Source organism: Rissa tridactyla, chromosome 1 (genome assembly GCF_028500815.1).
Source record: "Rissa tridactyla isolate bRisTri1 chromosome 1, bRisTri1.patW.cur.20221130, whole genome shotgun sequence".
Taxonomy (NCBI): domain Eukaryota; kingdom Metazoa; phylum Chordata; class Aves; order Charadriiformes; family Laridae; genus Rissa; species Rissa tridactyla.
Window position 1 is genome coordinate 190,745,499 of NC_071466.1, and position 25,000 is coordinate 190,770,498.

Consider the following 25,000-nt stretch of genomic DNA (forward strand, 5'->3'; position numbering starts at 1 on the left):
TGAGAAGCCTTCACAGGAGGACCTTTGGCATGCTTACTGCCCTACTTTCAAATTAATCCCATGTCAGTATGACTGGTTCTGTGGATGCTTTTTATTCCTTTAGAGTATATAATTAGTTTTGATAAAACCATTCAGAATACCAAAGGTGCAGAGAGGAAAGCTGGAGGTTTTTCTTTGCAAGAAGGTATTCTATTTCTGTAATGGATCTGTTTGTAAACAGCCACCCAGCTGACCTCTGGAGTCATCCTAGGCACTAATTTTAATGAAAATACAATTCTGTGGTGATCTAGCATATAGCATTTCTAGCCTGACTTAAATCCAGTATGTTTGATTTGCTGGAAGCTAATTGATCTACTGTATTCATTTACAGTTATTTATGCGTTGTTGCACTCTCATAGTTTCTTGGGAGGGAAGAGTAAGATCTTTTTATTCAGCACCTCAGCGTAGTTGTATGTAATGTATTCAAAAGTGTACCACTGTTGGTTTAGAAAACCAAAAACAAATGACAGAGGAAGCGTAGCTGAGGCAGGTGTTGTACAAAGTTTAAAGCTATGTCTGTCAGATTCTTTCAGTGAAATCAGAACCTTTACGAGTCACTGTGGCCCTGCTCTTGGAGCACATTTCCACGTGGGCCTAATTACAAGACTTTGCTTTTCTGGTGGGAGTAAATCACTGTGTTCTAATGGGTTGAGCCCCTTCACCTCCAACTTCATTTCATTTTTCCTTTTAAAACTCTGGTCTTCTGAGCTGAAAAACCAATCCATTAACCCAATGAGCCAGCCAGGATGTCTGCCTGTTTTTTAAACTTTGAAAAATCGTTTATTTTCAGAAGCCCAACGTTAGTGAAAAACATACCCACCAGCTTAGGCTATGGAGCAGCTCTTAATGCAAGCTTGCAGGTAAAAACTACTGAATTATTCTTTCTTTGCACACACTGTTATGTTCTTACGTGTGACATATTTAATTTCCTGTTATGCTTTGGCATAGAGTTCCCTGTATTTATGTTTATGTGGACCTGATGGTCATTCTAAGTAGTTGGGTTTATCATTCAAGTAAGTTGTATTACCTAGCACTGCAAGTACTCGTTCTTATTCATGCTACTTTTGATGTGAAGAAGCAAGAAGGACACCCTGTGGCAAAATCTGGAACACTCCATTTTGCTGCAAATGTTAGATTGATAGAAGCTTTTGCAAATGCATGTGGATATGCATTAATATTTATCCAAGCTGTCATAAATGATTTCACATCATAGTGTTGGGGAACATGGTGCTCATGGCAAAAACTTTAAAGTTTAATTATAATATATAATTTTTATGCAGAAGAGGCAAATGTCAGGACTTTTTTATTTTGAGTTAAGTTCTGGTCATTTTTTAAAGTACAGCAGCTGCCTGCATTATAAAGGAGCCATACATTGTGTGGAAGGGCATAGGGTTAAGTGTAATTCAAAGTCAAAAAAATGATGTAAAACTAGAAAGTGCTGTGAATATCGGAACATAGTTAATAATGGAAAATAATGAAACCTATGTAAGAGACCAGAAACAGAGATGCTGTTATATTCAGAGTTTGAAAATAATTGGAAAATGCACAAAATCCTTCTGACTACAACTACCTCAAATGAGCTGCTTTGTGTGTGTGTATATTCATACGTGTATGAACATTTAGGAGCGATTTGTATATGTATGGACTAATAGTTCTATTTTTACTCTTCATTTTGCTAGGCTGCACTGGCAGAGAGTAGTTTACCATTGCTTAGTAATCCAGGATTGATAAATAACGCATCCAGTGGCTTACTGCAGGCAGTCCATGAAGATCTCAATGGTTCGCTGGATCACATTGACAGTAATGGAAATAGCAGTCCGGGCTGCTCTCCTCAGCCTCACATGTAAGTGCAGTTAGAATCCTTTCAGGAAAAAATGCCTTAGTCTAAGACACGATATTACTCAAAAGTGCTTTGAAACATGGTAAGTGAAACATCTGGAACTACATGTTTGAAACTAAACATTTATGTTAAAACATTTAAATAGATGAGTCTTCATTTACTTTGTAGTAAAATTGCTGTAAGCCTTTCTTTCTTTCTTTTTTTTTTTTTTTTAACCCTCTTCAACTTGCTTACAAGCATTGAGTGTAACGGGAGACTGATCTCTGTGGTCATTTTCACAGCCTGGTTTGTAACGTATAGTCAGAATGTTCATGTTGGAATTAGTTGTAATTTTAACTATGAGTCTCTAAACCATTTATGAACTGTACTGGAGATATTGCCCATTTATATAAACCGTAAAATGCAAAGTTTAACTGTTGCCCACAGTTTACATAGAAGCCAGTAAAGTGTAACTTTTTGCCTGTCGTATAAATCAGTGTAATTACATATTCAAGTTTAATTACTGGTGCGTCTGTATTGGCAAGGTTTATATGTTATATTTTATGCAAGACTACGATTCCTATTAATATTTAGCAGCTAACTATATCATTAATTACTCTAAAATCTTTCCCCTACCATCTTTTTAATGGAGCTGAGAGAGTGGAAGTATTAAAAATTGATGTATTGTGGATTTCAGAAATGTGTCTGAAGCTTTAGAAATGCCTGGCCTTAATCAGTGGTGTCAAAAGTGGCAGTTTCTTGTTTACTAAATAGTAAAACATGTATCTTGGAGGTATTGTTTCCCAGGTTATTTATATAATAATTAGCAGTGTGATATGTAAGTAGACTTAGATTTAAGTTTACTGTAGGATGGTTTTTAATGTGTATATACAATTATGGTCTCTTTTTTTCTGTTTAAAACAGCTGATCTGATTTGCCTTTTTTCATTCCATTTTCTCTTTCACATTTTAAATGTTCATTTTAATTTCTAGAGTAGGATATTTAGCAGTAACAGTGATTGAGACCACACTCCCTTTTTACTTATGCTCTGGTGTGTGGAGAATCCATTTTGATCTGACCTTTTTTAGGGGAAATATTTTGCCGAGTTTTTCTTCTTTTGTTTGGCGTGTTAATATATCTGTGATCACATAGAAATGTTTATTGTCACGCATTTAATTGTTTTATTGCACATTATTCTACTTGCCTTTGAAAATAATGCACTGTGAACATTCATGTATTTTATCAGGTTCCAAACCATTACTTTTTCAAAATGGAAAAATTTGTCTTTTGGAAGTGTCTTTAGATGTATTAAATAATACAAAAGAAGTAATAAAACTTGAAGTAGAAAGAACATGAATATATGCTCTTGAGAGTAACACTACTCTAAAACAAGTAAAGTGAGCAATCAGACAAAAGTTTTTATATCCCATGCTTTATGCTATCAACCATGCAGTGGGTAGCTGGAGGCCTTTTACTTTTAGCAGTTCTCCTGAGTATGCTAATGCTCTCTTCCTGTATAAAATGCCAAGACAATAAAACTTTAAAGAGCAAACAAGAGTTAGATCATGTGTGTTAAAAACAGCTACTTTACAGAAAAGAATGACACTTGCTATTAAAGTTGTTTTGTAAGTGTTTGGCAGATCTGTTTACATATCCTATGTACTGTCTGCCATTCCGCTGGATAAACTGAGATATCTGTGCATATGATTATGTAGATATGGCTACATTTATAGCTGCGTTTATAGCTAAAATACAGCATATTGTAGCAATTCTTGCTTATAAAAAAGGCAAATAACGTGAGTTAAACCCCAACTCAAGATTCAGCCTTCCTCTCTCATTTCTGTGATACGTCGTTTGTCAAAACTGGCAGTTTCGGGACTTGCCTTGGTGTCTCTTTTGAAACTTAGGACTGTGTGTTGCTCAGTTCTTGATAGATTGAAGCAACAGAATGTAAACGCACTGAGATACCACTGGAAAAAGAGGTTACGCTCATTCATCCCTTGCACCAAATTTAGTGCAAGATTACTGGGCTTCTGTGAGACCAAAAGATACAGGCTATGGCTAGGTACCTGCTTGCTTGTGGAATTTTTGCCTTTGCCCTGCCAAGGGAGCCAAGAATATGAAAAAGGGAATGCATGCAATCTGCAAGGGAAAGTCAAGGAAAGGAGGGGCTTGTGCAGGCGGCAGAGGACCAAGGACGAAGAGTGGCCTCTTCCTTGCCTCCATGACCACATTGACCACAGCCCCCTGTTTTTGTTGAAGAGCGTTACTTAAGAAAATGAGAAAAGAAGTAGGGAATACGGCAAGCGATGAAGAGGAATTCTAAATTTTACATTACCTACATAGATTACATAATCCCAGGGTTTTTTTTTTTTTAAAGAAAAATAGTTAATATAATAGAAAAAAATATATTTTACTGCCACAAGTATCCACTTACTTGTAGTTTCTGGAGAATGTTCACCTGGGAATTCTGAGTGTTTCTCCCCTAGAGAAGTGTTCTTGGGGGGTTCATAATTACTGCACTCACCTATGAAGTAGGTGGCTCTATTGATCTCCGAGTAGATTAAACCTCCATCTTCTGATTCCCAGGAAAGTGTACTCACCACGACACCAGGAATATGCTGAGCAATTACGTTTCCTGCCATCTTGAACCTGGCATGCGACCAGGAGCAGTGGAGCATAGTATTAGGGAAAGGGTCAAGAAGTTGGGTGCAATTTAGAGATCAGAGCATTCAGTTGGGAAGGGGCAGAGTTTGGATTCTAGACAAGCTTCCAGGGAGAGGCATTTGTTTGGTATTAAAGCATTATCAGGAAATGCAAAAAGAGTCCCAGTGACAGCATCAAAGCCAAGCATCTCAGTTAGGTGTTTGGTTGTTTAAATTGTGCTGAATATCATTTTATCAGACAAATGTGTGGTAGTGGAACTTCCTTCTTTTGTAATGTTCGTATTAATTTTTTTTAACATAAATTTATCTTTTTATAAACATAATTAAAATTGTGTGTGTGTGTACAGTAGTATTTCTGTGCTTTGAGCACGAGAACATGATCAGAAAAACTGATTTCTGTTATTGTAATACCTTAGCTATTTAGTATCAGAAAGTGGGAAAAGTATTCCAGTCTTTGGATTTGAACGTGGCACTTCACGTCTGATTTTTGAAAGAGAATAGTAAAAGCAGTTCGAGTCATCAGCTTCTCCATCTGTGGACAGGTATCTGACATAGGTGGGTGAATCAGCTTACTTAGGAAATAGTCTCTGTTCATAGAATAGAGAAAGGTGGTAGGTATATATCTTCAAGTAAATGTATAGCATTTAAATGCTTGTTAAGTGCAGTGAGTCCCAGCTGGTGTATTTAGGGCAGTGGCACTTTAAAAGCTTTACAGTTTTTTGCCTTGGGTAATGATATATAATCTGCTCCGTTTCTTACACTTCTTGAACACTTAAAAATACTCCACTAAGTTTTAGGTGATTGCTGTAACCATGGCTTGGTAGTTGGGATATCTCCCATATTAATAATTACATAAAGCATCTGAACTTCTATGTTGTATGCCTCCCAGATTTTGTTCCCAGTCTGATGAAAGATGATAATTCCGTGATCCGGTATGCAGCATATCATTACTGGGGTCTCAGATCCTAGGTTTACTTTCTGTGTTTTAGCAGTATTAAATCCAAGTTCTGTCTTTGATTGGTCTTCAAATCCAATTCCTGATAGTTTGATGTAGGCACTAAGTGTTCCCTTGACATAAATCTTCACTGAGAAAATATATTACTTATTTTGGGCATATATATTCTGTTCAAAATTCCAGTTTCCTCTAACATCAGTTGTCAATAATCAATCTCAGACAGACGTCTTTTCATTTAAATCAATACTTAAGACTCTGTTTCTTCCTTCATTTTTTGAACATGGACTACTTCTCCAAAATTACCGTGGGTTTTAGCTGATAAGCAACTGGTTTCAAAGTGACAAACACAACAGAAGGTATTTTACGTACAAAAATTCATTATTTATGTAGAACTAGGTGCTGCTAATCTTGCATAACAATTGTACATGGATTTAGTTAGAAGCTTCACAGTACACACCTTTGGGGTATAAATGCAGACTTCTGAAGTAAAGAAAGAAACCACAAGCATCTGAACAAGTGCAATTAAAGCTGCGTGGTTGTGGGAAACTTTGGAAAAACTATCATCCCTGAGGAAACAACAATAGTGGACAGGACATGGAATGATACTTAGGGACAATAATGACAGTTATGCATTAATGGTAACACAACTTCTTTTTAACTTGCATGTCATAGCCAGTATACTACTGAAGAGTTTTGGAGGGATCGAACTCTTGAAAATACAACAGAGACAGGAAAAATAGTAGCACAAAGTTGATTTCATTATGATCTTGATATTTGTTTAAGAATCTAAATTTATTGGCTCTGAAGGAACTGAAAGGAAGTTCTCACTCTCAGGGATGGAATAGCAGGGATGGAAATCGGGTTCAACTGTTTTTCTGGTGTTTGTATGTGCGTTTGTACTAGATTGATCACACTTAAGTGATTATTGCAACTGGCATGGACCAGGGTGTTTTATCAGCAGAATACTTCGTACATCTCTTGCCCATGTGTTCATATTTTGGCAAATGCGTCATGCAGAATGCCGTCTTACTTCATGGTATAAAGGTGGGTGGAAAAGGTAAAATTTTAATCTGCAAAGTTGTTCATAGCAGTTGAGGAAACAAAAAGAAATCGGTCATCAGAAAAGGCAAAAAATTGTAGACTGAGAAAATGTTGTGCCACCATAGGAAGCAATGGGGTGGTTATGCCATTCTGTTAAAACTCACTGCAGGTCATTAAATAAGGAATGGGAGGAGTTGGCAAAGCAGATAGGGAAAGCAAATATCCTAATGGTGAGGTTTTGTGGAAGGGGCCTGTGATCATAGTTTTCCCCTCACTCATTCTGTATGAGAGTGTAGACTGAGGACAATGCAACTAATTGCATCTTACATTCTCAACTGATTTGTGAAGATCCTCTAGTTCCTAGCAGCAAATCCAGAATCCTGGAGATAATGGATATCTACTAGTTTCTAGAATTTTAATTGTTGATTGCTTTTTAAAAGCACAGTGAAAACAAAACAAAAAGTATTTTTAAGAGTCACTTCTTAACAAAAGTGAATTCTTATATCCTCATCTCATATATGACTCTTTGTATTCAGCTGTTGTAGCGCTGTACTCTGTGAGACTGGAATTGTTTGAAACCAAATGTCAAGACACATATATCCCATGATCTTTAAAGCTGTTTCTAGAAAAAGTAGTCTTAGGTTGTTGTGAGAAAGAATAACTTGTGAACGTGAGTAAGAGTCAATCTGAGATGAATTAGAAAAATGATTGTATCCAGTGTGGTCCTTCGTCTTCAATTCTGCCTGTCAAAAGGTGAGTTCCAACCATCTGTGGTTTCACTCACCTTTTCCTTTGTATTCTGCTGTCGTTCCCAACCCTACTCCTTTACTTTTCCCACTCTTGCCCTGACTGGATCATTTCTTTCTGCAGTTCTATCTGCATAATCATCAAACTTGTTATTTTTTTTTTTCAAACTTTTTTATCTTTAAATTTTATTCCCAGAGGCAAATATGATTATTCTGCTCTAAGATCATTTACTTTTGAGGTGCTTCAGTTTGAAAGCATTCCATTGTCAGGTCGTTCCCATATCTGATTATTCTAGTCCCCCACTGTTAAGCTTTCACACCACTTACAGTAGGTTACCTATCATTCCAATTTTAATCCCTTTCATTCCCTTGTTTCTTTAACTTCATAATGTTCCAATCCCCTGTCTTTCCTTCTTTCCTTTTTTTTTTTTTTTTTTTGTTATCATTGCATTGTCCCATTGCACGATCTCTTTGCATTTACCTTGGAGGCTTGTTCTGTTCTAGGAGGCTGCTATGATCCAAGTCTCTCGTTCATTGTATAAGACTTGACATACTGTATAAGAAAATAAACTCTTGAAACACATCAATTAACAGGGATGTAACAAGCATTATTAAATAGGTGAGGAGCATGTAATTGAGGGGATGAATGTGGCAGCAATTGCAGTATTTCTGGGTATCCTTGTTCATCGAAAATGTTTCACCTAATCACATGATATTTTAATGCCTGTATAATTTAATTTCACACATTTTTATTCATAAATCTAACTTAAGGAAGATAATAGGCAAAGAGACTTTGTGACAATTGATTTTTGTTTTTATGTAAAAAGAGGAGCAGCTAGGAAACATAGAATCTTAAAGGTTACAGCTTTTGTCTGAGCATATTCCCATTGAAAGAAGCTCTATTGTGAGAATACGCAGTGAAATAGTTTTGGCTTTTCCTAGTACTGCAAAGCATCTGAAAGTGACGGGCAAGTCCAGCAATCCAATACTTTATCATACTATTTTCTTACCATTTATGGGGGTTTTTGCCTTAACTGATCGGATGGATCATGTGAGAGTAAACTCTTGTGAGTTGTGACTGTCTCTCCCTACTTTCGTACAGAGCAACTCACATGGCAGCATTAATGGAAAAATAAGCAATGATGTTTTGATTAATAATATTTTTCAGCCATTCCCATTGACATAACTTTTCACTTGAGCATTTTCCTAAATGTTTATATTCTCCTTTTTTTATTTTTCGTTACTTTACTTTTCAGTCCATTTGTCCTCTGCATTTTGCTTCTGCTCATCAATTTTCTTATCTTTCAACACTGATATTCCAGTCCTTTATCATTTCCTCTTTAGCTTCTTAAATGTTACTTGTCTTACTTTGGATCAGAAGTTGCTATTTCTCCTTTACATTATTCCAGCCCCAATTGTTGCACTTCTACAGTACGTTCCCAATGCTCTTGACAAAAAGATCACTCCAGAGATACAGCGCCTTCAGCTGAAAAGTGTCAGATCCCCATAGCATGGCTTGTAGAAGTTGGCAGGCTCCTGTGGGGTTTCACGGAATCTTTTTGGAAGCTGTCTTGCTGAAAACTTTGTGGTACTGCTGTTATGAATTCTCAATGTATGGGCAAGGTATTTATGCTTTTCACATAACAGGTCTGTATAAGAAAAGGCAGTATCTTAAATATTGTTACAGATGTTAAAAAATGTGTTTGAAGTTGCGCAACTAAATCTCTTTGCAATGTGGTTGTGTAACTCTTAAATTTAGTTCATAGGAGATTACTCTTTGTACAAAAACACAAAAGCTGAGATGATAGTGCCTTTTACAGCGTATTTCTAAAAGGGTTATGAATTTCTAAAACAGTTACCAATTTTATCCACTTTTGGTGATTGCATTTGGATTTTGAGTAACTGTAATATTATAAGCCAAAATTTTTGAAAGTGGACTATCTAGATAGTTTTTTGTAAATACACATGTCCCAAATGTGCCTTTACTGTTAAGTATCATGTAAACAGTTAAATAAAAACATATATCCAATTGGTAATGTTTACACCAGTAGTTTAAATTATGATCCATAAATCCAAGCAAAGATTCATTGAACAATATAGGACATGATGCAGAGGCAGTGGTATTATTTGACTATTATTTAGTCTTTAGAATTTGTAGAAAACTCTAGGCACTTTACACATTTTAAAAGACTAAAACTGTCAATGCATTTCTTTTTTTTTTTAAAAGAGTTCATAAAAAGACTTCCATCTCAGTGTGAAACCCCATGTGTAGGTCACATTAAAGTAATCAAATCTCAAGATGACTAAAGACGTGATTATACGTGGTAAAGTCCATATACAAAAGCAGTGTTCACAATCTTCTGGCAAAGTGCAGTTGGGAAAATGTGCTCTTGGCATCTAACAGCGGACTGTGATTTAGAATAGTGCTGGGAATGCGTATGTGTGGTGCAGACCTTCACGGAGTCTCTGTTAGGGTTATAACTGCAGGTATTCTGTTGGTTTCCTCCAACTAAACAGCAATATTAAATGTATATCTTAAATTAGGCTGAACAAATCCAGTAGTTTTCCTCCTTTACCTAGACTTACCAAGTTAATTTGTTCCACTGTACCCATTAATAGAGGTTTAATGATGTTGCAGAGCCTTTGTGTGATCATGGCCTCTCACTAACCCTTTTCAAAGACTTCCATAAGCTTCTGATTGAGATGGATAAGGGGAAGTGTTTCTTTGATGCGGTTTTATGCTGTGATAGTAGTACCCTGGGTAATTGGGGACTTCCCCCAACTTGATTTTTATTTTTCTTTGTTTCCCCTCCTTTTCTTCATTCCTTGCAAATTTGGCATTATCAGATATCACAGCTGAAAAATGTTCTCTGAGCTTTTACCTCCTCTTGTTCCAAGAACACAGGAAACAAGAGTCGTGTTGTGGGCAGCCATGTCATACAGTTCCTCTCCTAAAGTTATCATAGTCTGTCTCAAATTTGAAAGCCATTGCGGAAATCATTCCACCCGTGGCAGGGGGGTTGGAACTAGATGATCTTTAAGGTATGATTATGAGCCGCATTCCAATTTCCAGACAAAATAAACTCCAGTTTCACTGGTATACGTTCTAGCTTACATGGTCTTTCTTTCTCCTCCTCTTTGTTTCTCCAATGTGTTCGGGAAAGCACACTGTGAACTTTGAATCTTCCTTTTGGTAAACCAAACAGGTTCTGTCTGATACAGAAGACTGTCCATTCCCATTCTCCTCATCTTTCTAGTAGCCATTCCATGAAACTACTCAGTTCGGATTTATTTTTTTTTCATGTGCAGGTGTTAACAGAGTTTTTTGAACCATTCCATACATACTTTTATATAATGTGTTTCTTCTTTCTGCCTGTTCTTATGGGGAAATAAACATATTTTAGCTAAATTCAGCTAAACTGTTGTGGTTTATTTTTGTAGTATGGTATTAAAGGACTGGGGGCCCTGGTGTAATAAGTGCTGCACAAAAGCAAAAGAAAAAGGATCTTTAAATTCCTGCGCCAAACTCTTGCAATCTTTAGCTAGTAATTGAATTGTTTAATTTTTGAAAAGCATCTTCAGATGTAGTTTGAATGGAAGCTGTATGTTACTTACACTGCTGTCCCCATGTAGAATAGCATCAGGCTTTGTTTAGAGAAGTGTTTGACACAATGACAGTTGGCATTATACTACACTATAGGTACGTTAAACCAAAAGATAAACCATGACCAGTAGCAGTGAAATACCTTGAGGTGAGCACCCATCGAGTAGTGTTCTGTTACTGTGCATGTTCTTTTATTCATAAAAGAAATGATTATGCTTTCATATCAATCTGGGGTTACTGGAATTATAATTAAAAACATACTTTTTTATTTTGTAGCTAGACATTTACAGATGTAGTAATGTATTGGACTGTATATAATTCAGCTGGACTATACTGCTCTGTGAAGTAGATGTCTGTGTTAAGCATAAGCCCAAGTATGGGGTTAAGAAGCAGGATATCTCAGGTGATATCTCAGGGATCTCCTAATCAATTCAGTCTGCAGGCAGACTACATTTGAGTTTTCTTGCAGAGGCCATACAGACATAAGATATTCTTCAGACATGTTGCCTTTACATCCAAATCTAAAATCTGTATCAGCCTAAAAATGGAAGGCATGATTAATATTCCCATGTCGGTAACAATTTGGTGAAATGTTTGAATAAGTTTGAAGTGTTACATGTGAAAACAATCATTGGTGTAAATATGTGGTGCCCAGCAACAGGACAAGAGGTAATGGGCACAAACTTGAGCATAGAAAGTTCCACCTAAACATGAGGAGGAACTTCTTTACTTTGAGGGTGGCAGAGCACTGGAACAGGCTGCCCAGAGAGGTGGTGGAGTCTCCGTCTCTGGAGACACTCAAAACCCGCCTGGACGCGTTCCTGTGCAACCTGCTTTAGGTGACCCTGGTCTGGCAGGGGGTTGGATTAGATGATCTCCAGAGGTCCCTTCCAACCCCTACCATTCTGTGATTCTGTATTACTTAACATCATGAGGTGGTGATGACTGGATATGCAATCATTCTTAAGACTCTAGAAATTGTAGCAGGTCACCAACTGAATGTGTGCTGACAAAGGTATGTGGTTGTGAAAGTATCCTTAACAGGAATTTTGTAGGTAAAAACAAGCTCTATCCTCCACCCAGTTCTTCTGACTGGCCTTCTCTGAAGGCTGAGGAAGGACTAAAAATACTAGGTTTGTTGAGAAGAGAGAAATTGAGTGAGGAATTGAACTTCAGAACACTATGCAGAGAAGATGGGCATGAACTTGTCCAGCCCATTGGGAATGGGACAAGAAATAATTGATTAGTATTTCAGCAAGAAGAGCTGGATAGACACCAGAAAAAATAAAACTTTTCTGACTGTAGGATACTTAAGTGTTAATATGTGTACCAGCTCAGAGAGAATGTGGAGCTGCTGATGCTGCAGGCTTCTAAGAGCAAATCAGAAATGGTCAGAAATGGTCTAGGTATAAATGATCCTACTTTGGGGTAGGGGAAGTGGGAAGAGACCATATGATCTCTTGAGGTGCCTTCCAACCCTATTTTCTTCAACTCTTATGATAAATCTGGAAAAGAAAGATTTTTTTCATGTATGCGCTGTCTTACTGTAGGCTAGCTGAGATTGTCCAAGTCCGTTTACTTTGTTATCTGGAACAGCTGTCATAGCTAAATATCTTTAAGCACTGTTATTTTTAAAATTGAATGAACCTTGGCCTTAGAGGAAAATATATAGTGACCTTAAGTTTCAACCAATGTGAGAAATGTCAGCTAGGGCAGTGCAGACAGTCCTACAGAGGTCAGTTTGAACCATTTGTCCCTGCCGAGCGTGTCATGCAGTTCTACTTGTTAAATGCTACCATCAACTATTCAGCAAAAAACATATGGAGGGCTGGCCGTTCTCCAGACTTGTTGTAGTAGGCAAAGCTAGTCATTACTTCAAGTCCTAGCTCTGAAACAATGGAAAAATAAAAATAAAGATCAATTCTCCAAGAAACTTAGCATATGAAAAGGAAATATTTTGGTAGCATCCTTCTGAAAATTTTGAAACATACCCATCAAGCCTACCTATCAGTCAACATTTTCAGTGAAGACTGTTCTGGAAGAAGAAATGTGCCATGCCCAGGTGTAAGTGTAATGCTGTTTAATCCCTTGTTGCTGCATTAGAACAAAATGGTTAGTTGCCACTGTGGGAAAAACGGCGATGATTTGCTTATAAAATCACACAAAAGTGTTAGTATATTATTTTCAGCCTTTCTGTCCCATTCTGTCTATCTCATCTATACGTTTTCCAAGATAGCAGAGTTTTATTGATGTAAAAGTTTTCAACAGAAATAGAAAAACAGTTTTATATGGCCTGTATTTATATTAAGATGTATAAAACCCACACATTGTGCAGTCAGATTCTCCCTCAGCTTTTCCTGGGTCATTGAGTAGCTTTCCAGATTTTGCATAGAGAACATTTGGCTACTCTAACCCACTGATAACAGTGCGATAATTAGTTGTTGCTGCAAAGTTTCTATGTAACAGGTACAATTTTTAAAACTTCCCAACCATTAGATATTAGAGAGCAAGCCAAATCCATAGCCTCATTTCTTGAACGTTCTTGTTTTCAGGCTTGCTCTTTTTCGATGGTTCTTCAACAATCACAAAAATATTCAGACACTCAAATCTCTAGTACTTTGTCATTTTCCTTTGAATTTTTACCTTAAAAACTTCTGTGTTCTTTCTCCCTAATCCTTTCCTTTGTTTAGCATGTTAACTTCTGACGTTTGAACTAGATGCAGTTGGCGGTTTTAAATACTTTAGAGGCCTGTGCCCTAAGCTAATTCCTAGTCAAGTTTCTACTTTTTTGTGGTTCTATCACAGAGAAAATACGTTTATTTAGACACCAAAGGGAGCAAGCCAATGTCAAGGACGGGAATTTTAGTAAGAGTCACCAGAATCAGAAAAGCTCTTTTAACATCATCTTCTTAATCGGAACTTGATTCCTAAAAATTCTGATCCTGTAAGAAGGACTAATTGTGCACGACTTTTGAGCCTCATTTGATATTTAAAGAAAATATATTGTTAATATGTCAGGTTTCTGTAAAGATCCTTTCTTTACCTACAGTTCAAAGATTTCAAAGTATTATTAACATTCATAGCTGATAATAATGTCAATGCAGATAGGATATCTGTATTTATTATCTTGGCATTTTCTTGCAAAGTTTAAAAAAACCAAACAAAAAAAAAAACCAACCCAAAAACATGAACACCTAGTCAATTTAATTATCAGTTTCGTAACCTAAGAAAAAAAATCTGTATCTGTTCATTACCCATTTTTGATCAAAGGTATTTTTATTTTTTTATTAAAGGGAAATGAAATCATCATGTCTGCAATTTATTCTCTAGAAATTTATCTGTACAAAGCTCATTTCTTCGTAGAAAGCTAAAAGGAAGAGGAAGACGTTTGGTTGTTGGCTTTTTTTTTTTTTTGTAATTTTCAACTCAGACTCATGACTATAAAGCTGCAAGTCTTCAAAAACTTGTTTTGCGTGTTTTCCTTTTTCGTTCTGATTTACCACCAATGCCCATTTTTAAACTGTGTTTAGAATAGAAGCTGCAAGTTTTACCTATCCCTAATTTGAAGTAAACCAATTTGCATTTCGATGTGCTTGGGCAGGGCCAAACAGATAGGGCAAGAAGCACCAAACGCTGTCTCCAGACACTTTAGGAAGAAACGCCTTGCTGTATTTTGTAGCTAAGCAGCAGAAAGTCATCCCTGAGTTGGGAAGTGCCTGTGGTACAGAAAGGAAAAAGGAGAGGTTTGCTTGTAATCTCCATGAATTAATGGCTGGCTGGATTCTGTGGTGTGAGGGTCAGTATCTGTTAAAACATTTTCCTGTAGAGTAATGGCAGGCAGCATCTCAGAATTATTGAATACTTATATACTTGAATCCTATTAAAAATATTTAACAAATTTAAAAAACACAGGTCATTAGCTGTATAACCTGCTGAGGATTTTAAAAACCTTTTTTTTTAGTAGTAGCTCTGTGCCTTTTTATCATTAGAAGAAATTAGTAGTGGGATAACTGTAGTGATAAAATGGTCATAAATATGCCATATTAAATTGGGTGAGCCTTAAGTATGGGTAAGGTGAAGTGTGAACATTTGCTTTTTTCCTGTATTTTCCTTATTTCTGTTTTTCTAGTATATCACTTTTACTCCTATCTCCAAGCAGCTATTCCTCTTGTGTTGACTTCAGTGGCAGCTAAATTAAATAAATTCGAAGTACTCCTAGCGTTTTTAATGTTTCCTCCTACAGAGATGTTTACCATGCCATAGGTCATTTCTGTTGTTCTGTTCTGGATTTCTGTTATATTGTTTTTGTGATGAGTGAGTAATAGCTAAAAGGTAGTCAAGTTGTCCTGGTTTGGGGTGAAGCAGTATGTTGAACATACTAGTTGAAGTGAGGTCCTACTATAAATACATAAACATGTTTTATATTATTGTCACTGTCATTATTCTCTCCTATTTAGTCTAACGTGCTGGCTTTTGACTTCTTAAGCAGAGGCACCATTGAAGGATTTGTAATAACATATATTTCCCAAGTGGTTGCAGTAGATAGATGTATGTGGGTAGTTTATTTTCTTTCTTTTATTTGTCAACAGTAAATTGATCTGCCATGGTTTGTCAGCTTTGTTATTTTTTTCATAGTTAACTTTACATATGACTAATCTAAATATATTGTGTTGTTACTTCTGTTTATATCTTCCTCTGGGGTGTTGATAATTATTTTCAAAATAGAAATGAAATGTAGGATCTTAGAGAATTCTCACTGTTAACCAGCCTCCATGTTGTGAAATAAACTTTTGGTTTTCCTTCATCTAACTAGTTTTATTACTGGCAAATCTTTACCTCTAATTTAAGTATGAGTTAGGTTTTTGAAGTTTCTCACAGGAATTTGCAAATTGAAATACATCCAGCAGATCTCCTTGTTTACTGTTCTATTACTCTTACAAGCCTTGTTGGGCAGGTAAAATTAGTGGTCTTATATGTACTTGTTATTCCACCTCATTTGTCTAGTATAAAAATACATGATTTACTATGTGTATCACCTTTGGTTATTCCCCCTTCTCCCCAAACATTCTGTCAGATGCGTTGCATATTTCACTTACATCTTCTGCTGTGAATAAACTTCACAAGTGAAATCTTGGCCCTAATGAAGTCAAGAGGAATTTTGCCATTGACTTAAATGAGATCTGGATTTCATCCCAGGAAACCATTTGTCTTCATGTCTTTGGCTTTCCCTCATTTCTTATTCTGCCTTCAGTCACTCCTAATCACTCCTAATCTCCATCTGATATTTCTTGTGACTGCTTACAGCCCTATTTCTCAATTTTAGTTCATTAAAATATTTTTTTGCCAAATAAGAGGAGTTCTCCCAGATCTGAAATCTTCTTATTAGATCTTTGAAAATTTTTCCAGTCTTAGTAGTCTAAATCATTAGCAAAATTGCAAATGTTGAAATCTGGAACTTTTTTATCCCTGCAAATAGAAGCAAGAAAATATTTTCTCAGTTGTGGCAGGACTAATTGGCAATGTCCTGATAACCAATACGTTTCTAAGTGATTTTTAAAAAAGGTTTGGGTTGTTTTTTTCTTCTGTTAATAAAAGTGTAATGTCTTAATATTTTCTGCTATCTATATTCCCGTAAATCCAAAAGATACAGATAAAATCACCACTTCTTTGGGGATTTATAGTACTAAACTGCCTTCATAATCCTTTGTACCTCCTTTTCAGACACCCTATATGGCTTGTGGCATATTCTTTTCTTTCAAATAGCACCATGTGTTCACTTAGTTTCAATTTTCAACAGTTAGTATCTTCCTGCTGTCCCTCTCCTCTCTGATACTATATTTACATACAGACTCAGAGTAGCTTTTCTCTGCCATGTTCATGCTAGATCTTCACATCCACTGAATAATTTTTCTTGTCTTTTACTCTGGTCTTCCATTTGCAACACCTGGGTATTCTCTGATTTCTCCTGGGACATAAGAATATGCTGGGAACTGTGCTCTTCAACATCTTTATTGATGTCCTGGAGGATGGACCTCTTTCTCATCAGGTCTGTAGGTGACATCAAATTAGGGCGAACAGTTGATATGTGTATGGGTAGGATAGCCATTCAGAGGAGCTCAGGTTGGCAGATGACATCAAATTAGGGGGAACGGTTGATATGCATAAGGATAGGATAGCCTTTCGGAGGACTTGCATGGGCAGAAGGACTGGCCATGCCCTGCACTGAGAAAGGAAAATCCCCTTGCAATGATGCACACTAGGATGGCCTGGCTGGGGAGCTGCTTTGCTGAGAAGGCTCTGGGGGTATTGCAGAGAGCAAGCTGAGCATGAGCCAGCAGGGTCTCCTGGCAGCTGACAAGGCCATCAGTGTCTAAGAGGCTGAGGGAAATTATTATTCCCCCACTCCCTTCTCAGTGCTTGTTAGACCACACCTGGAATAGTGTGTCCAGGTTTGGCACCTCAAATATAAAAAATGCAGCAGTAAAGTGGAGCGAGTTCAGTGAAAGGCCACCAAGATGGTTAGAAGCAGAAGCAATTGCCCCAAGGAGAGGCTGAGGGAGCTAAGCTTGATCAGCCTGGAGAAGAGGCAGCTTTGAGGGGACCTAACTGTCAGTACCTATAGGGAAATTAGCAAGAAGTGGTCATAAATTAAAATGAAAGATTCACACTCGGTATAAAGAGAACTCTTTCCTCATGAGGACAATCAGGCAGTGAGTGAGGCAGTTGCCAAGGAAGTTTTATAGTTTACATCCTTGGAATTTCTCAAGACCCAACTAGGTGGAACTCTGAGCAACCTGGTCTGACCTTGTAGCTGTGCCTTCTTTGGGCCAGAGGTTGACCTAGACACCTCCTGAGACCCCTTTGACCTGAATTATCCTGTGATCCTACAGTATGTTTCCATAAAGACAAAACAATGAGAGAGAGGGTGAGCAGAAGCAACCAAGCTCAAGGAGAAAGATGCTCTGTATTTTGTTCTATAAATACCACGAAGTCATATCAGGTGCTTACCGAAGGGATGGATCTTACAAATAACAACCGAGTTTACATCTTTTTAAGGTATCACAAAAGAAAAGTTAGGTTTGCAAGACCAGTTTTGTGCAGTTGGTAATGATGGGGTTTGGTTTATTTTTTTTCCAGAGGGTCTCACCTACCTTTTATCTTAAAATAATTGAAGGGAAGGCTTCTTTTACAGTGACTGATAAAATTTTATCAACACCTATTATAAATAGGAAAGCAAGTCTCTAGTCTTGGAAGCTGTAAAAGCAATAATAGACTTACACAAACTCATTCTTACTTGCTGCTACACCTTACTTGATGTGCCAGAGGCACTTCGTGACCATTGATCATTACTTCCATCTTACTCCATCTCTTCTAGTGATGAACTAAAGAAGACAAACTTCAGTGGCCTAATTAATTATTTCAGTGCACTCTTATCTCCTGTCCACAGCAGTGCCTGCCAGGTAGAGCTGCCGCCTCTGCTTTCCATCACTAAGTGAGTGCAACTCCCAACTCCACCACAAGAGACTTGAAATCCTTAGTGATGGATAAGATGATAGATATGAAAAGAAGTATATTTTGAAGGTATTTTTTGTGCTTCAGTGTTGCATTTGAGAGAAGAAAAGGTTGCTGCTTCTTTTTTTTTTTTCTTCCTAATGCTAATGTGGCTTTTGGAGGGCCCAGGGTGGAAGAGTGTAATTTGAAAGGGGCAGGTTGAGAGAGCACATCCAGAAGGACCCCCATTGAGGAGCAATGCTTCTGTAGGCGTCCCATTTCCAGTCTTCTTCCACCAGGATTTTGTAGCTTCACTCCCTTCTTAGTGAAATGAGGTAGTGCACCCTCGGCTGCCTGACAAGGATATGTGACAATAGGACCTTCCTCCCTTTCTTGCTTGAAGCTAGAGATTTGCATATAGGCATTATTTTATCTAGAAATAATAGCACTTCTTCAGCATTTCAGTATATGTGATAAATACATGAGGGAAGTGATTCCTGATGTTCAAGGAAAAATAATAATGGATTCTGTGACAGTTGTAGCATTACTGAATTTGTATTTAATTACTCGTCTAATACGCTTTCTTCCCTTTCTCAATATTTGGATTAGTATCTCCCCAAATGGCTGTACATATTCACATCAATAAACAGTTCACTCCTACTTAAGAAAAATAATAAACTTTTTATAGTAGCGTGAAATCGTAAAGAGACAAAGTAATAGAATTAGATATATTGAAAATACTGTAGGATTTGAGGATTTGTCTCCATTTGCCTACCAAAGCACAAATATAAAAATTCTAGATCTGAAACAGTGGATTGGAAAGGAGAGCTTTTCTTTTTAAACTGCTATAGAATATCCTACAGACCTAGAGCTGTGCTGGCAAGATGAGCTACAGCTCTTCCTGAGGAAATACTGGTCCAGATCTGCTGGGGGGGGGGGGGGGGGGAGAGAGAGAAGAAAAAACCACCAAAGAGGTCAGTTACTACATCTGTAATATAGTATTTATCATTTTACCAAATAATATTTGGTGGAAAATATTTTTGAAGAAAAGTCACGGCTTTAGAAATATTGTGTCAGACAGAAAAAGAAGTTGTAAATAATATGTTTTTCAACAGGTTAAACTAGGAAAATATTTTATGTAATGTTAGATGTTAACACAGAAGAGTGTTTGGAAAGCAGAGATGCTTCAGATAAAAATAAAGATTAAATATGTTCTTCAAATACTACAATATAGAAATGTACTAAAAGAATTAGTTTGGCCACAGTATTTTTCATGCTGGTGCCTTGTTGGCTTGAACACAAAAATTGTCAGACTTCCACACTTTGAAGAATTCTGTAGCTGTGGATCTCTTTAATATCTTCTCCCAAAGTGTACGCAGAACACTTTTTGTAGATGAATGAAAATTGCACTTGTAGTTCAGGATGCCTACAGCATTAAAAAATTGAGGGCAATGTGGTTAATAAGTAAAAATGTAAATAAAAATTGCAGGTGACTAACGTAAAAAGTTATGCTGGAAATGTGGAGTTCTATAAAAGATACTGTGTAACAACTATAACGTTCTGTTTTGTTCTTTTCATGTACTGAAGCATAGTCAATGTAATGGAAGTAAAGATAATGGAGAAAAGAGTACAGCTGGAAAAACATCTGCAGACTAACCAAGTGGTTTGAAGATGTAATGTTTGTGGGCTTAAAGCTGTCTACAGAATTGTGAGCAAGAATGGGTCAAACTGTACAACACTTTGTTTGTGAGCTACCTAATGAGCATAGTTGCTTGTCAGCTACCTATTTTTTTTTTTTTAACTTCTAAAAAAACTTTTGTTACTTTAACAGAAAAACAAAATCTTAAAGGAAATAGTCAACATAGATTGTCATACCACATATGGCTTAGAAATTGTTCAGTCCCAAAGATTCCCTTGGGAAAACTTTCTTCAGCCAAGTTCCAGAAAATTCGTCATCTTTATATATTTCTATATGAAGTCACTAGAAAAGCTAGTGAGTCAATAGTATCAAAATTAAAGTCTCATAGAAAATAAGCCTGGGAGGGACTTCAAGACATGATCTAATTTATTGCCCTTTGTGCCATTGAATACCAAAGTAAAAACCTCCCTAGTGTTACTAGGTGCCTAAGTCACCATAGCAACACAAAATACTTTCAGCTGCAACCCAGCAAAAAAAATCACCCTTTCATTATTTTAGACTGATTATTGCAACCCCTATGTGGAATAAAAAGGCACTTAAAAAATGCATTAAAAAATTACATGACTTGCTGTAGACCATACACTTGCTACAAAGCTCACAGTAAGCACATTGACCTAGGCAGCTTTTCTCTCTGAACATCTACCACCTCTTCAATGCAAAGCCAAGAACATAGTCTTTTCGTGTCAGTCATTACATTGACTTAACTGTCTGAGAGACTGCATCTGTCTGGATCATGATGTCCCACAGCACTTTCCTTTAAATGATTTTAGCAGAACATTAAAGATTTTGGGTGGATATGGGCAACAATGTTCAGAGAACCCAGATCTAAACTGTGGAATTTGTTCCACTGGGGATCCTGGAGGGATTGTGGCTCTTCCTGGCGGCTTTCAGAATTAAATACCAAACCCCTTGCTTTTCTTTTTTTTTTCTTTTTTTCCTTTTTCTTTTTTACATATACAAATGCGAAATGAGTTAATCTTTTTTTTTTTTTTTTCCCCTTCCATAGAATTGGATGAAAGAAATACAGGGAAACTTAAATTGTTAAATCTCCATTTTGGAAGAAGGGAAGGGTCCCTGTAGTAACTCAGTGCTGATGTTTATAAAAGATGTTGTCTGACTTCACATTTTTTCCAAAGAAAAGCTGTAGTTTCTTTTCAAATCCTGAAATGAGCACTATTTCTACTAACCAAATCCAGCCCTTGTTTATTGTAATTATTTATATTTTGTTGTCTTGTGTTCTCACTGCTGTTTTGCTGAATTCGGTATCCCCTTACATTAAAGCTGATGTGACGTTAAACCTCTGTAGAAAACATGCTATCCATAATTGAGAATATTGTATCAAGTATCTTTTCTCCTTGTTGACACCGGCTCAACTCAGTTTAATTAAGAAATCATGTACTTGGTTATAGGATCTGGTTGTTTTCTTGTCAGCAACAGCACACGTTCTAATGTTTAAAAGTTGAATGTAACACTTGTTTTGTTGCTGTTGCCTAGATTTTGGCAGGATTTTAGTAGCTGTTATGCTAAACAAGTTTTCCCAAGGCAGGACCAGGCTAATCTTGTGCGAAACTCAAAAGACAAGTTCACCTTGTATCAGACAAGTTATTGTAGGCTTTGGGAATTTGGCTTCATCTCTAAATATTTGGAAGTTACTTTATACATTCTTTCCTAGTATATATTTATCTCCCAGCTGCCTGGCCTGTTATCTTTCTTTTTCCTTTGAAGCCTCAAAGCTCTTCTCTAGCAGCCTACAGACAGTCTTCATGAGGCCTCTGTAAGTGTCCAGCAACTGTTACCTGTCTCCTGGCACCTGGCAGTTGTTCCAGTTAAGTGTTATAAAGGATGATGTCTTTAAGGATATAGTACACATCTGAGGACATGAGAACGTGAAGTTGTAGTTTGCCAGTTGCAGGAGTTAGAGAAAAATCTCCGCATAAAGCTGTAAAGCGTGAGGAAGAGCGAATGTTTGAGGCAGCTGCGGAGACAGAGGAACTTCATGTTCTGTGATCTGTAAGCAAGGAAGAAGTAATGTGTTGAGATGAGCAGGCATCTCTGCAAGTTATTAGAATCCTTCTTTTATATTAGAAAAGTCTCTCACAGAGAGTTTCATTTTGAAAGCGCTGCGGTACATGGAAAATTTTCTTTTACAACTGTAGATCCACCAATTGTAAAGAAGGTGATCCATGCAAATGAGTACGTTTGTTTATAATTTTACCAGAAATTCTTTGAAATAATTTAGCATTGCCGAATTTAATTTTTGCTGCTGCTGCAGGCATCTCCTCACCTCCTGTTTGTTACACTGCATTGTTAGTTCTGAGCTCAGTTAGAGGGGTAGTTTGCCAGCCCTTGTTCAATAAGAGACAGCCGTTTTGATGAGGACATGATGTAGTAATAATTCTTGCTAAGAGATGACTTCATCACCCCTTTATTCTACCAAAGAGTTAGCAGTGACTGAAGTCACTGCTCACAGATGTGTGTCTGACCTCTTTGTAGAGGCCCCCGAGGATGGGGACTCCAAGGCTCCCCAGCCAACCTGATAACTGTATCAGGCTTCACTGTCTGAACTAATTTTTAACTCCAGCATCTGACCTGTTGCTCCTTCTATAACCTAAAACATCCTCCTTTCAGCCTTTCTTCATATAATAGTTTTTTTCTAAACCTCTACCTGGATTTTCTCAAGTTGCCACATATTTGAAATGTCATCATCTTCACCAATGGGCTTGCATTACCTCCCACTTTGTTGGTATCTGTAATAACCATGCTCTCTATTCTATCTTCTGTGTCATTAATAAAAAATACTGACTAGTTCTGAACCCAGGATTGGTCCATCAAGGAACCATAGTAATTTTTGTTAAAATACAGATTCCAGTTACGTAGTAGATTAAATTTTGATCAGAAGTCAGAATTCACTAAGCTATGATCTGTTGTTAGGATTTGAGTAGCATGGTTATTAATAAGAAGATATGGCATATATAAATATTTCTTCAGAATTTATATTTAAATACTCAGCACTTCACATGGGAATTTGTCCTTAGTGCAGTGCTCCCATTGTATAACAAAATAGTAGTGTAGAATTTTGCAAATAAATACATTAAAATACATATCTATCTATTGAAACACACACATACATATTTTCGTATGTTACATACAAATACCAATCTCAATATTTTGCTTTCTATGTACAGTAAATATCTAGGGGTATATCATACTATACTGAAAGTCTTCAAGATAAGAATGTATTGAGGAATTTAAAAGATTGGTGTTCAAATATTGGTTTGCTTATGGAAAAGAAAAAAAATGGCTTTTGGTTTTCATGTGTATTTTGTATAGTTGCTTCATCCTCAGAGCATACATAAAATACTATAACTGTAAGATCTTTTACATCTGTAACCAACATGCTTCAACTTTGCCTTACAACCTTAGGTTTTGAAAAACAAACTCTAGAGTTGAGAGAAATACGCATTTCAAGAGCCTATGTGTTATTTCTTGTGCTTACACTTCCAGAAAGAGGTGTTTGTATGGCAGTGTTTTCTATGAGCTGTACTCTTAAGCTGCTGGCAGAAAAGCATATGAAATTTATTTTTGCATGGACAGCTGAGCTGCTTGGTTTTGGTCTTGGTTTACTGTTGAACTGGAAGAAAGTATAGTTGACAAAAATGAAAGTTTTCTATCCTGATTAGTCTTCCAAACTATTAATTCTTTCACAGATTAGTCAACGAAATAATCTTTGAACTGAGCTCCTCAATACTAAAAAATTACAGCACAAGGGGAACTAATATCTTAGTGTGTAGAGCAGTTTTAATGGATATTTCTCGTTATCCTCCCTGTTTGTACAGTGGCTCCACTCCAACTGCAGAAATGTAATAAAAACAACCTGGGCACCACCCTTATAGGAACTGAACTCATTTGGTAAAAAATACAAGTTCTCTAGTCAGAATTTTTTGAGCATGGAAAGGAAAGCATAGCAATGAATCGGAGTGGTTAGAGTTGGAAGGGACCTTAAAAATCATCGTCTTACCCCCCTGCCATGGGTAGGCATATCCTTCATTAGATCAGGTTGCTGAAAGCGCCATCCAACCTGACTTTGAATGGTTCCCATGATGGGGCATCCACAACTTCTCTGAGCAACCTGTTCCAGTGTCTCACCACCCTCATTGTAAAAGATTTCTTTCTTGTGTCCAATCTAAACCTGCTTTCCTCAAGTTTAAAAATACTGCCCTTTCTGCCACTACAGGCCTTGGTAAAAAGTCTCCGTCTTTCTTATAAGCCTCCTTAAAGTATTGAAAGTCTGCAAAAAGGTCTCCCCAGAGCCCTCTCTTCTCCAGGCTGAACAACCCCAGCTCTCTCAGCCTTTCTTTGTAGGGGGTGTGTTCCCACCCTCTGACCATTTTTGTGGCCCTTCTCTGTATCCGCCCTAAGATCCATGTCTGTCTTGTACTGGGGACCCCAGACCTGGATGCAGTGCTCCAGGTAGGGTCTCATAAGAGCAGAGTAGGGGGGAGAATCACCTCCTTCACCCTTCTGGCCATGCTTCTTTTTATGCAGCCCAGGATACGATTGGCTTTCTGAGGGGCAAGCGCACGTTGCCAGCTCATGTCCAATTTTTCATCCACCAGTACCTCCAAGTCCTTCTCTGCAGGGCTGCTCTGAATCCCTTCATCCCCGAGTCTGTACTGATACTGACAATTGCCCTGACTCAGGTGCAGGACCTCATGCTTGGCCTTCCTGAACTTCAGGAGGTTCATGTGGGCCTACTCCTCAAGCCTTTCAGGGTGCCCCTGTATGGCCTCCCTTCCCTCTGGCAAATCAACCGGACCACTCAGCTTGGTGGTGTCTGCAAACTTGCTGAGGGTGCACTCAACCCCACTGGGTATGTCACTGAAGAAGATATTAAATAGTATTGCTCCCAGTACAGGCCCTTGAGTGACACCACGGATGAA

At 37.4% G+C, this 25,000-nt stretch overlaps 1 protein-coding gene across 15 annotated transcripts in view; it reads left to right on the forward strand.

Moving 5' to 3' along the window:
* FOXP2 (forkhead box P2) overlaps positions 1-25,000 on the forward strand; it is a 440,098-nt gene that overhangs the window by 401,040 nt on the left and 14,058 nt on the right. For 14 of the 15 annotated variants that reach the window (XM_054220133.1, XM_054220094.1, XM_054220067.1 and 11 more), the window contains 2 exons: positions 830-899; positions 1,719-1,882. In XM_054220133.1, coding sequence (XP_054076108.1) covers positions 830-899; positions 1,719-1,882 — 234 coding nt within the window. Of the gene's footprint in view, positions 1-829; positions 1,883-25,000 lie in introns of those variants that run through there. The other variant, XM_054220106.1, reaches the window with a different exon arrangement.